Below are 12,586 nucleotides of genomic sequence, written 5' to 3'. Positions count from 1 at the left end.
TAATAATACAGTATTTCAGTGTCCAATGATTAATGTCAATTTTATGGTGATTTTATCACATTTTAATATGTGGAAGCACATATTAGAAGATAACAGTTTACTGGTACTAAAAATGTCCGATCATAACTTCTCTTTATTTCTTTGTTCCTCAGGTGTTGGTGTCTGTTCAGTCCCTTATATTAGTAGCTGAGCCTTATTTTAATGAACCAGGATATGAACGGTCTAGAGGCACTCCCAGTGGCACACAGAGTTCTCGAGAATATGATGGAAACATTAGACAAGCAACGGTTAAGTGGGCAATGCTAGAACAAATCAGAAACCCTTCACCATGCTTCAAAGAGGTATGTTGAGTAAAATGAATGAAATACATTATTAATATTACTGTACCTGCGTTTATATTTGGACAGTCTGTAGTATACTAAACTTTAGTTTTTAATCATAACAGATGAGTAATAATATAATAGAGGTGATTTTTAAAACCACCTATTTCCTAAAAGGCATCTGACTCTGTTTTGGGACAATTTTTTAGTTTCTTGTTTTTAACAGTTACCATTCTATTCATGAACTGTATTATTAAAGTCATCCTCATAAAAAATATTTTTTATTAGAGATCAAGGTACTTTCTAAGGTTGTCTTTCAAATAGAAGGTTTGCCCTTATACTAATATCCATGTGTGAGTACTGAAGAGAAGACATTTTCTTTCCTTTAGGAAAAAGTTGGACTTTCTGAAACCTGTCTTGATATTCACAAATGCTTTTATTTTACCACATCCTGAAAAGTGACTATTCTTGGGGTTAGTTGTCTCCATAATCTTTCTAAAATATGATTATATTCTTTTATTTGTTTTTAAAGATTTTCTTTGTCAAAGAGGAAGAGAGAAAGAGAGAGCACACCCACAGACAGGCAGAGCAGCAGGCAGAGGGAGAAGCAGACTCCCCGCTGAGCGAGGAACCTGATGTGGAACTTGATTCTAGGACCCTGGGATTATGACCTGAGCTGAAGGCAGATGCTTAATGGGCTGGGCCACCCAGGTGTCCCAAGCTTGGGTTACTTACATTAAGTAATCAATTTTGTACCTATATCGAATGTCAGCTGTCATTAGCCACTGCCCTAAGGTACTCGGAACTTAAGGATAAAGGAAGCTCAGTTCCTGCCTTTGAAAAATGTATATTCCTCCTCTTGTATCATGAATGTTTTCTGTGCTCTTAAGGCTCCAAACAGTGAATCCTGATATATAAACTACTAGACAGGTCCACTTAATTTTACAAAAGTCATCTTAACACTAAAACTGAACTCTTGATTCTTCCTTTGTTCACTCCCTTAGTAAAAGCACCATCATCTCAGCCCAAACCTTTACCACCTGTGACCTGATTCTTTTTCTGATATAAGACATTCAGTCTAATGACAAATCCTGTTGGGCTCCACCCTTCAAAACATAATGAAAAGTTGGTGGTTAAAACTACATCTTTGCCATGACCAGCCCGTTTCAAGCCACCATTACCTTTTGTTGGATATGTGAAGGGGTTTCCTCACCAGTCCTGCTGCTTCCACTCTTGTCCTCCAGAGATTCTCCACACGTAATCTCATCATCTCACTCCTTTGATTCCCGGTATATGATGAAGAAAACCCAGAGTCCTTCCCCCGGCCTACAAAAGCCTTACAAAGTCTGTCCCCTTTCTTCCTATTCTTCAGCATATCTAGGAATTTAAAGGCTTTTGCTACCCACTGTGACGATGTGCAGCACCTGGAATTCGGATGCACTTCTGAAGGGGATACACGTCAGTATAGCCGCTTCGGAAAACTCTTCAGCAGGATCTGATCAGCTGAATATAAGCTGAATGACTAGCAGTTCCACTACTTGGTCTGTGCTTCATAGAAATTGGGTATAGAGAATGTTCATAACATTCTTCGTAACTGTCAGAAACTGGAAGCAGTTCCCTTGTCCATCAACAGAAAGAATAGACAAATTATGGAATATTCATAAAGTGGAATACAACAACATAAATGAATAAACTGCACGTTAATGTGGACAAATACCATACACTCTAGAACATAAGAAGGCAGGCAGAAACGAGTACATCTCATGACTCCTTTTATAAAAAGCTCAGAAATGAGTAAAACTAACATGCTTAAAGAAGTCAGGATAGGGGCGCCTGGGTGACTCAGTCAGTTAAGCTTCCAACTCTTGGTTTCAGCTCAGGTCATGAGATTGAACCCTGAGTGAGACTGAGCCCTGTGTCTGGTCCGCCCTCCGCAGGGAGTCTGCTTGTGATTCTCTCTCTCCTTCTCCCTGTGCCCCTCCCCACCGTGTGCGTGCACTCATGCACTCTCTCTCTAACTCAAATAAATAAATCTTGTTCTAAAAAAAGAAGTCAGGACAGTGTGTACCTGTGTATGAGGGCTCTGAGCGGTGAGAGGTAGCACAAAGGGGAATTCTGGCATGCTTGGTGATGTTCTTTTCTCGTCTAAGTAGAGAGTGCATTGGTGTTCACTTGGCAGAAATGCATTCAGTTGTATGTGTGATCTGTGTACTTGTATATGTTAAACTTCACTTTTAAAATGTATTGAAATAACGTGTAAGGATTTATACTCGGTTAATGTGTAAGTTGTTGGTTTACACATAAAAATTATTTTCTGCAAGAAAAATATAAACTGTTAACACAAGGAACTCAGAGTGGGGAGGATTACTTTTTACAAAAAGCAAATAAGTATAATTTGAAACAGTCTTTCTCATCCTTTAGAACCTAGCTCACATTAAAGGGGGCACCCCTGTCCATAGATGCTTTCCTGATTTTCCCAATTTAGATGTGACTCTTTGAATTCCCTGGGGTTTTTTTTGTCTTGTTTTTGCTTTTGCTTTTTGTTTTTTATTTCATTTCATTTCACTTTGCTTCCAGTATAGTTAGCACACTGTGTTACTAGTTTCAGCTGTACAGTATAGTGATCCAGCAATTCCACACGTTTTCCTGGTGCGTTCACCTCTGGTTCTGTGGTTGTCACGGTTCTTCATGTCAGGCTGTGTCTTTCTTTTGTGTCCCTGTAGGCATCAGATGCAGTAATTGTAATAGGATCTTATTGGAGTTTTACATCCATTCCCACGTTTTCCTAATAATAGTTTCTAGGTATTATTGCCTTTTCTGTAGGGATGATAAACCCATTGGAATAGTGACTCACCCAAAATACAGAATACTGTATTTTTTTTTTTTTGAAGATTTTATTTATTTAGGGATACCTGGATGGCTCACTTGGTTGGGCATCTGCCTTTGGCTCAGGTCATGATCCCAGGGTGCTGGGATTGAATCCTGCATTGGGCTCCTTGCTCAGTGGGGAGCCTGCTTCTCCCTCTGTCTGCCACTCCCTCTCTCCCTCCCTCTCTTTCTCTCTCTGACAGATGAATGGATAAAATCTTTAAAAAAAAAAAAAAAGATTTTATTGAAAGAGAGCGAGAGAGAGAGCATGAGCAGGGGAAGGGGTAGAGGAAAAGGGAGAAGCAGACTTCCTGCTGAGCAGAGAGCCCATGTGGGCCTCGATCCCAGCACCTTGGGATCATGACCTGAGCCGAAGGCAGATTCTTAACCCACTGGGCCACCCAGGTGCCCCCAGAATAGTATTTTTTTCTAAATTCCTAAGTTAAATTTGTTAGAAGTAGACTCCTATTGCTTATACAGGAAGAAATTTTATCTAATTTTTCAAAAACAATTATTAAAATTATTAGATTTTAAAATTTAAAAATTAAATTTTTAAAAATTCCATATGCCAACCACAGTTATTGTAAGGATTGACTTTGGGGCACCTGGGTGGCTGGCTCACTTAGTAAAGCGTCCAACTCTTGGTTTCAGACTCAGGGTTGTGAGATGGAGCCCCTACATGGGGCTTTGCACTGGGCGTGGAGCCTGCTTCAGAACCGCCCTGTCCTCTCCCTCTGCCCCTCCCTTCAGGAATGCCCGCTCACATGCTGCTCGCTGGCTCTCTCAAATAAATAAGCAAGCAGGCAAGGAAAGTTAACTTGATAAACTATAATCTTAACCAGAAATTAACCAGAAAATAAAATTAAGAAAGTAATAATAATGCCTATTTTTAGGGCTCTGTTCTGATTTTTGTATCAATATCTTTGACATTTGGAATGTCTTTAGTTATTTAGGTATTTGTAGAGTTCTCTTTTAAAGGTACAAAATTGGACGATGTTTCTGTTGTCAGTGCTCTCCTAATTATTTTCTTCTGGTTATCTATTTACAGTGCTCACCTTGTGAATGTATTACAATATACATGTCTTTATTCTCTCTGGCAGGAGAGAATAAATGAATAAATGAATGTCTGGTTGCTATTGGGCATTATTTCTGCTGTAGGGCTGGGCATTTCAACACATGCCATCAGAAGGCATTAGCCGGATTCTTCCGTTAATGTAAAATTCACTAATTGAGTTTTGTGGAGGCAAAAACACTGCAGTTGTCTTTTAATTTTCATTTCTTTGTAATGCCACTTGTTTTGTCTTTTAAATTCTGACCAGAACACCTTTTGTTCCCTTGGTTGTTTTATTCTTAAGGTTATACACAAACACTTTTACTTGAAAAGAGTTGAGATCATGGCCCAGTGTGAGGAATGGATCGCAGACATCCAGCAGTACAGCAGTGACAAGCGGGTAGGCAGAACTATGTCTCACCATGCCGCAGCTCTCAAGGTGAGTAAGCCTTCCCATCGCGGCCCCGTTGGCGACAGAGCTATAGTCACCAGATGGTAAGGGAATCTGAAAGATTCCAAAAAACAACACTTTTAAGGTCAGAGGTCTAAATTGCTACAAAAGTCTATAGAAAAGGTTCATTAATTTTGACAGTGAGTTGACACTTTCTAAAAAGGATGCTGACTTCATGTGCTCTGTGAATTACTTTTTTTATTGTTTTCCCTTTTCTGTTTTGCAGTTTATTTTTCATTCTGCTCAAGCTCCCTGCTCCCAGTTCTCCATACCCGTGACCCTGGCTCCCCGTCTCTGCTCCCTCATCTCTCCCCTCCAGGCCTTTACTCTCGTGTTCACCTGCTCTTGCTGGCTCACTGCCGTTCGGGTGCGGCTTACATTTAGCTTGATGGAAACCTGCCCTGACTTAGATTACTTCAGTTTCAGCTTCCATAACACCCTGTGTGTGTTAAAACACGCTCATTCCGGCTGCCTGCCTGGCTCAGTGGGAAGAGCATGTGACTCTTCATTTCAGGGTCGTGAATTCAAGCCTCACGCTGGGGATAGAGTTAACTTCAAAAAAAATAAAAAGTTAAAAACTTTATTTTTTAATAGTTTAAAAAAAAAAAAACCCTCTCATTGCACTGGTCGAAATGTTTGTCTTTTGGGGGCACCAGAGTGGCTTAGTCGGTTAAGCATTTGCCTTCGCTCTGGTGGTGATCCCACAGTTCTGGGTGGAGCCCTCGTCCGCCTCCCTGCTTGGTAGGGAGAAGCAGGCTCCCCTCCACTCATGTTCTGCCGCTTCCAGTCGACCTCGGAACAATTTGTTACTTAAACTGTAACCCCTGGAGGATTTTACTAGGTGCCAAGCACATTTAGATACGGCCTTAAGAAATACATATAGTGGCAACAGGTCTTTGGGGAGAAGGCCGATATACGACCGTGAAGCTGAGCGAGCCGGCATCCCCAGCTGCCCAGCTCCGGCCTTCTCCCCAAAGACCTGTTGCCACTATATGTATTTCTTAAGGCCGTATCTAAATGTGCTTGGCACCTAGTAAAATCCTCCAGGGGTTACAGTTTAAGTAACAAATTGTTCCGAGGGGCAGCAGCAATGTTCTCCCTCGCTCTTGCTCTCTATCTCAAATAAACAAATAAAATCTTAAAAAAAAAAAAAGTGTTTGTCTTTTCTACCACAGTTTTCATTTGTAGACCACTGTAGTTCCTCTTCTCACACTCTTTAATTCTTTTAGTGAATTTTTTTTCTTCACCCTTCTAAGGGTTTATATACCGGAAGTCTTACGTTTTGACCCTCAGAGCCATTTTACTCTCCTTTTCTCTCAGTTGTATCTATACCCTTAACTTTGGTGATTTACTCTTTATCTCTTTTTTTTTCTTTAAGATTTTATTTATTTGACAGAGATCACAAGTAAGCAGAGGGGCTGGCAGATAGAGGGAAGCAGGCTCCCCGCTGAGCAGAGAGCATGATGAGGGGCTCGATTCCAGGACCCTGAGATCATGACCGGAGCCGAAGGCAGAGGCTTAACCCACTGAGCTACCCAGGCAACCCCCCCCACTTTTTTAAGTGTAGTTGACCTAAAATTTTATTTTCACTTCAGGTGTACAACATAGTGATACCATATTTATATGCCTTACAAGTGATCATGATAAGTCTACCTCTTTGCTTTAAAGGCCATTTACTCTTTTTTAAAATTTTTTTATTTTTTCAAAGATTTTATTTTTTTAAGCAATCTGCATACACAACATGGGGCTTGAACTCACAACCCTGATATCAGGAATTGCATACTTTATCAACTGAGCCAGCCAGGTGCCCCGGGGCCATTTTTTCTTTAAAAGCAACTTTTTCAACTATTGCCTGGTTTTTGCTTTCTCAAAATTACCTTTTTTTTCCCCCTAAAGATTTTATTTATTTATTTGACAGAGAGAGAAGAAGCACAAGTAGGCAGCAGCAGGCAGAGGGAGAGGGAGAAGCAGGCTCTCCGCTGAGTAGGGAGCCCCGTGCGGGGCTCGATCCCAGGATCCTGGGATCATGACCTGAGCCAAAGGCAGACACTTTCTAATTGAGCCACCCAGGCTCCTCTTTCTCAAAATTATCTAATGGCATTTTTACTTGGATGCCCTGCCTTTACTTAAAGTGAAGGTGTAAAATTAAAACTTCTCTTTCCTCCTATCAAGTTTTCCTTTCTTTTTTTTTGAATTGAGATATAGTTGACATAATGTGTACAACATGCTGACTTGATGCATTTTACATGTTGTAATGAGATTACCATTGTAGCCATAGCATCTTTATCACTTTGCATGATAATCAGTTTCTTTTTGTGGTCCAAACAGTTAACATCTAGACTGGTACCAAATTTGGTTATAATACAATATTGTTGTCTGTAATCACTGCTTGGCACATTAGGTCTCCAGGACCTGTTTGTTGACTGGTTGCAAGTTTGTATCCTTAAACAACATCTCTTCCTGTTTTTCTACCCCTTTACCCCTGCTAGCCAGCATTTTACTCTCATTTTTGAGTTTGTCTATTTAAATTTTGTTAATTTTAATTCCAGTGTAGTTAACATACAGTGTTATATTAGTTTCAGGTGTACAATACAGTGATTCAGCAGTTCCGTATGTTACTCAGTGCTCCTCGTGATGAGTGTGCTCTTAACCCCTTCCCTTTTGTCACCCATCCCCACACCCACCTCCCCTCTGGTCACTGTTTATTCTCTGTAGTTAAGAGTCTCTTTTTGCTTTGTGTCTTTTTTTTTTTCTTCCATTGTTTGTTTTGTTTCTTAAATTACACCTATCAGTGAACTCTTATGGCATTTGTCTTTCTCTGGCTTATTTTGCTTAGCATTTTACTCTCCAGCTCTATCCCTTGTTGTAAATAGGAAGATTTCATTCTTTCTTGTGCCTGAATAATATATATATGTCACATCTTCTTTTTTTTTTTTTTTTTTTTTTTAAAGATTTTATTTATTGATTTGACAGAGAGAAATCACAAGTAGATGGAGAGGCAGGCAGAGAGAGAGAGAGGGAAGCAGGCTCTCCGCTGAGCAGAGAGCCCGATGTGGGACTCGATCCCAGGACTCTGAGATCATGACCTGAGCCGAAGGCAGCGGCTTAACCCACTGAGCCACCCAGGCGCCCTATGTCACATCTTCTTTATCTACTCATCTATTGGTGGACACTTCCCTGCGTCCATAATTTGGCTCTTGTAAAATAATGCTGCAGTAAACATGGGGATGCATACATGCTTGATGGGGAGCCTGCTTTCCCCTCTCTCTCTCTCTCTCTGCCTACCTCTCTGCCTACTTGTGATGTCTGTCAAATAAATAAATAAAATCTTTTAAAAGAAGAAAAAGTACTCGGTTAAAAAAAAAAAAAGAAGAGTCAGACGTTTAATTGATTGAGCCACCCAGTTGCCCCGTATTTTTCATTTTATTTTTTTATTTTTAAAGAAATTTAAAGAATTTGAGATATAAGCATAATTTTCTTTCTTCTTCCCTGGTTAAGGTTTTGTCCTGTTGTCCACAGTGGAAGGTAAATTGGGGCTGGAGAAATTACGAGTTTATCACTGTGTTAATATATTTTGAAACCTTACAAATGGCTACAAGTGTGTAGTTGTTATTTTGTCTTAGACCTCTAACCCAAATTTAGGCTCTGTGAGTCAGAGATTTTGTATCTTTTTCCACTCATTGCTTTTATATTTTCAGTGTCTCATACATAAAAAGTGTTCTGTAAATCTTGGTTAATTAATTTTCAAAGTTGTATATTGACAACAACAAGTTTTCAAAGCCCTGATGCACTACTTGAGGTCATTTCTCTCCCAGTAGAAAATTATAAACCAAAACTTTATATTTGTAGACAACTATCCCCTCTCTGTTAACATCTCTATATCTTTCTCAAAATATGTAATGTATGGTAGAATACGAAATTATATAATCTCTCTGATTATTCTTTTTCACTTGCTTAAATTAGGAAAAAATTAGGGGGTACCCAGGTGGCTCAGTTGGTTAAGCGTCTGACTCTTGATCTCAGGGTCATGAGTTTGAGCCCTGCACTGGGCTCCACACTGGGCATGGAGCCTACTTACACAAAAAAAATTGGATGAAAAAATTGTTCCTAAGGTTTTTTCTGAGCATTAAGTGAGACTGAGAGTGAAACATTTTGCGAATGTTCTACACAAGACCTGGTACCTGATCAAGACTTGTTTGTATTCAGTAAAATAATTGTGGGTTTATTTTAATTTATGGACTTTCTATCAAAAAATATTTAGCCAGAGACAGGATGTATTATAAGTGAAATCTACCATACGTGAGTTCTTACAAATCATCAGTAATGCTGGGGGTGTGGGTAGGGTCAGTGCACATGCTACTTTGGGCTTTTCAGCAGCATCAGGTTTTTTTGCCCATTTTGTTCACTGCTTCTTACAGTAGCGGCTCAGGTCATGATCCCAGGGTCTGGGATCGAGCCCTGCATCGGGCTCCCTGCTCAGGGGATGGGGGGGGGCTTCTCCCTCTTCCACTCCCCCTACTTGTGTTCCTCCGTCACTCCCTCTCTGTCAAGTCAATAAATAAAATCTTTTTTTTAAAAAATGAATAAAAGGGCGCCTGGGTGGCTCAGTGGGTTAAGCCACTGCCTTCGGCTCCGGTCATGATCTCAGGGTCCTGGGATCGAGTCCCACATCAGACTCTCTACTCAGCTGGGAGCCTGCTTCCTCCTCTCTCTCTCTGCCTGCCTCTCTGCCTACTTGTGATCTCTGTCTGTCAAATAAATAAATAAATAAAATCTTTAAAAAAAAATGAATAAAAAAATATTTATAGGCCTAATGCTTTGGGTTTTGTTTTAAACTTAGTTCCTCCCTCATACGATGTTATGTTAGAATCGGGGTTTATAATTCTTTTATCACTCATTTTCCCCTGTGTAGCGTCACACTGCTCAGCTCCGGGAAGAGCTGCTAAAACTTCCCTGTCCCGAAGGCTTGGACCCCGACGCTGATGATGCCTCGGAGATGTGCAGTGCCACCGCAGGTGCTGAGGAGACTCTGATGCACGATCAGGTCAAACCCAGCAGCAGTAAAGAACTCCCCAGTGACTTCAAATTATGAGCTGCATTGACATGGACTTCAGAGACACAAAGGCTTTGAAGCACAAGCCAAATATGTCAATATTTGTATGTAAGAAACTAATTATGTAATAGTTATTGAAACTGAAACTATACTATGCCCTTAAGGAGATCCAGTTTAATTCAAGGTGATCTTTTATTTACCTGTACAAGAGTGTAAACTTTTTTGTGCTTTTATTTTTCAATTGTGAGAACCACTGATTGGTATGTTCAACAAATTTGTGTATACAAAGAAATGGATAAATCACTGATATATAAGGGAAACTACCTTAGGAAAGAATGTTTACTGAATGTTTATTTTATTTTATTTTTTTTTTTACTGTAGAGTGAGGGGTTGTTAACAAAGAATATATATTGGTCATTCTTACAACTACTATTTAAAGTCAGCAACTTTTCACTGAATTTGATAGGTTTTATGTTTGGCCATATCTTCATGCTCATCTTTGATTTCTGAAGACCTCCTACATACACTTAAATAAAAGTTAAATGGACATACTCCCTCTTTTTTGATTTACTGGTACATTTTTTAAATGATAAATATGCCATAAAATGCATTATAGCTGGAGACTTGCACTTGTATGGATGAATTTATTACATTCAACGTATTTAATTTTATGCCTTCTAATTCTAAGATGCAGAAAAAATAAATGAACATGATTTTATTCTATGCCAACATTTGGGCCTGTGAATGTATCCGTTATTTGAATTTAAGTATATGAGAAGGAATGGTCAATTTGAAAAGTCACTCTAAACTGATTTTTTCCTAAAGGGCTCCTTTTTTTCCTGGACTCTGGTTTTACTACTAAAGTCACGTGTATGTATGAAAACATTGAGGCTCTGTAGAGCAGAGAGGAGACCTCTCTGGTGCTGTTACAGTACATTCTGTACCTGCCATACAGGCTCATTTTCATGCAAATTCTTCTTAGAGCCAAATAAATAAAGAATTAGGTGTATTAGTATGTCTTGTTTCTAAAACAGTTTGCCATGGTGTGAAATGCTGTTTCTACAAAAATTTGGACACTTTCAAGACCTAAGCATGGGGAAGGAAAGGATATTTTTCTAACAACAATTATCACAAAAAGCTCAGGTGATTTTTGACAGTGTTTATATAAAATGAACTGCTGTTTGGGAACCTTGAATCTGGAGCTGACCAGAAGGAGAAGCTGTATTGTGAACGGTGAGCTGCTCTCTGAAGAAAAGGGGGAACTAGGGAGCATGGTAGTGTCAATTATATGTCAGACACACACATGGTTGCTAAAATCTAGCTACAAAATGATCAGCAATAAGAATAAAAGGACAGTTATCAGCCCTCTATAGGCTTTTCCTTTTTTATCTGTGAGGGTCCTGTCAGGGATGGAAGATAAAAGCTACTAACGATATCAAGCGTATTGCTTGCCTCCAACTTGGAATCTCCACCCCTCAAGTCCTGTTTATTTATTGATTTGACATATAATGTGTTATTTACTTCAGGGGTGCAGGTCTGTGAGTCATCAGTCTTCCACAATTCATGGCTCTCACCGTAGCACCTACCCTCCCCGGTGTCCATCACGCGGCCACCCATCCCTCCCCACCAACCCCCAAGCAACCCTCAGGGATTTTATTTTTAACCACTGAAGTAAATTTGGGTCATTTTCTCTAATTCACACCACTAGTCTTCAGAAAGCTTCATAAGAGGAAAGTAACAATACTAGTACCATAAGGTCCAATTCATGTTTTTAAAAAACCAAGACCTAGAGGCACCTGGGTGGCTTAGTTGGGTAAGTGTCTTCCCTTGGCTCAGGTCATGATCCCAGCATCCTGGGACTGAGCCCCACATTGGGCTCTCTGCTCAGCAGGGATCCTGCGTCTCTCTCTCTGTCAAATAAAATCTTAAAAAAAAAAAAAGACCTAAAAGTCTAGATTTGAGACATTACTTTGACATAGTTCCCTCTAGGATGCTGACTTGAGTACTCATTCTGGCAGTAGGTATGGGTTCCAGCACTTGAGGGTTGGATGACAGACGGAAATATGATGTCGGTACAGTTGAGAAGTCCTCTGATAGAGTTTACAGGGTACTGTTGGGAGCACCGGGGAGGAACACTTAGTTCAGGCAAAATGCTAATGGGCATTGAGGTGATACGGTCAAGAAAGACCCCCGAGGAAGGTATTCTGAGTCTTGAAGGATGCGGAAGAAGTTAGCCAGGCAGAGGCAACTTGGTGACTCAGTTGCTTGTGTCTGACTCTTGATGTCTGTTCAGGTCATGATTTCAGGGTTGTGAGATCAAGGCCTCTGTGGGTCTCTGCACTCAGCCCAGAGCCTGCTTGAGATCTCCCTCTGCCCCTCCCCCCACAAGGTAAATAAATCTTTAAAAAAAAAAGAATTTAGCCAGGCAGAAAGAAGTTATTACAGACACAAGAGAGCAAGGGGGAAACTCAATAGCACATTGGATTGTAAGAGGAAGTACGATAGTTGATAGTCAAATGAAATGCAGGCTGTAATGTTAGATAGGAGGGCTTGGATCATGGAAGGCTGTCCTGTTAAGAAGCTTTAACATCCTGTGGGTGATGATTAGGGGAGCAACCTGGTCATACTGTTTCAGGAAGAGTCTACCGACGATGGGGAGGCAAGGAGATGAGTTAAGAGCCCACTAGAGCCCGGGTGGTAGGTCATCAACTAGGACAAAGGTAGAGAAGAAAAGTTGGGAAATACCTATTTTTTGGTATATGAACAGCCAGCATGTTTGCTGGCTGAGGTACCTAGGGCAGGAGATGGGGGTGTGGCAGGGAGATGGGGAGGGTAAGCATGAA

The 12,586-nt window shown here is 40.3% G+C and overlaps 1 protein-coding gene across 8 annotated transcripts in view; it reads left to right on the top strand.

Annotated features, from left to right (window-relative positions):
- Positions 1-10,755, top strand: part of BIRC6 (baculoviral IAP repeat containing 6) — a 227,322-nt gene extending 216,567 nt beyond the window's left edge. For 7 of the 8 annotated variants that reach the window (XM_032353015.1, XM_032353013.1, XM_032353009.1 and 4 more), the window contains 3 exons: positions 153-341; positions 4,544-4,678; positions 9,603-9,782. In XM_032353015.1, coding sequence (XP_032208906.1) covers positions 153-341; positions 4,544-4,678; positions 9,603-9,782 — 504 coding nt within the window. Of the gene's footprint in view, positions 1-152; positions 342-4,543; positions 4,679-9,602 lie in introns of all 8 variants that reach the window. The other variant, XM_032353008.1, reaches the window with a different exon arrangement.
- Positions 10,756-12,586: the final 1,831 nt, after the last annotated feature.

Source organism: Mustela erminea, chromosome 7 (genome assembly GCF_009829155.1).
Source record: "Mustela erminea isolate mMusErm1 chromosome 7, mMusErm1.Pri, whole genome shotgun sequence".
NCBI lineage: Eukaryota > Metazoa > Chordata > Mammalia > Carnivora > Mustelidae > Mustela > Mustela erminea.
Note: the sequence above shows the minus strand (reverse complement) of the source record. Positions and strands in the feature narration are given on the sequence as shown.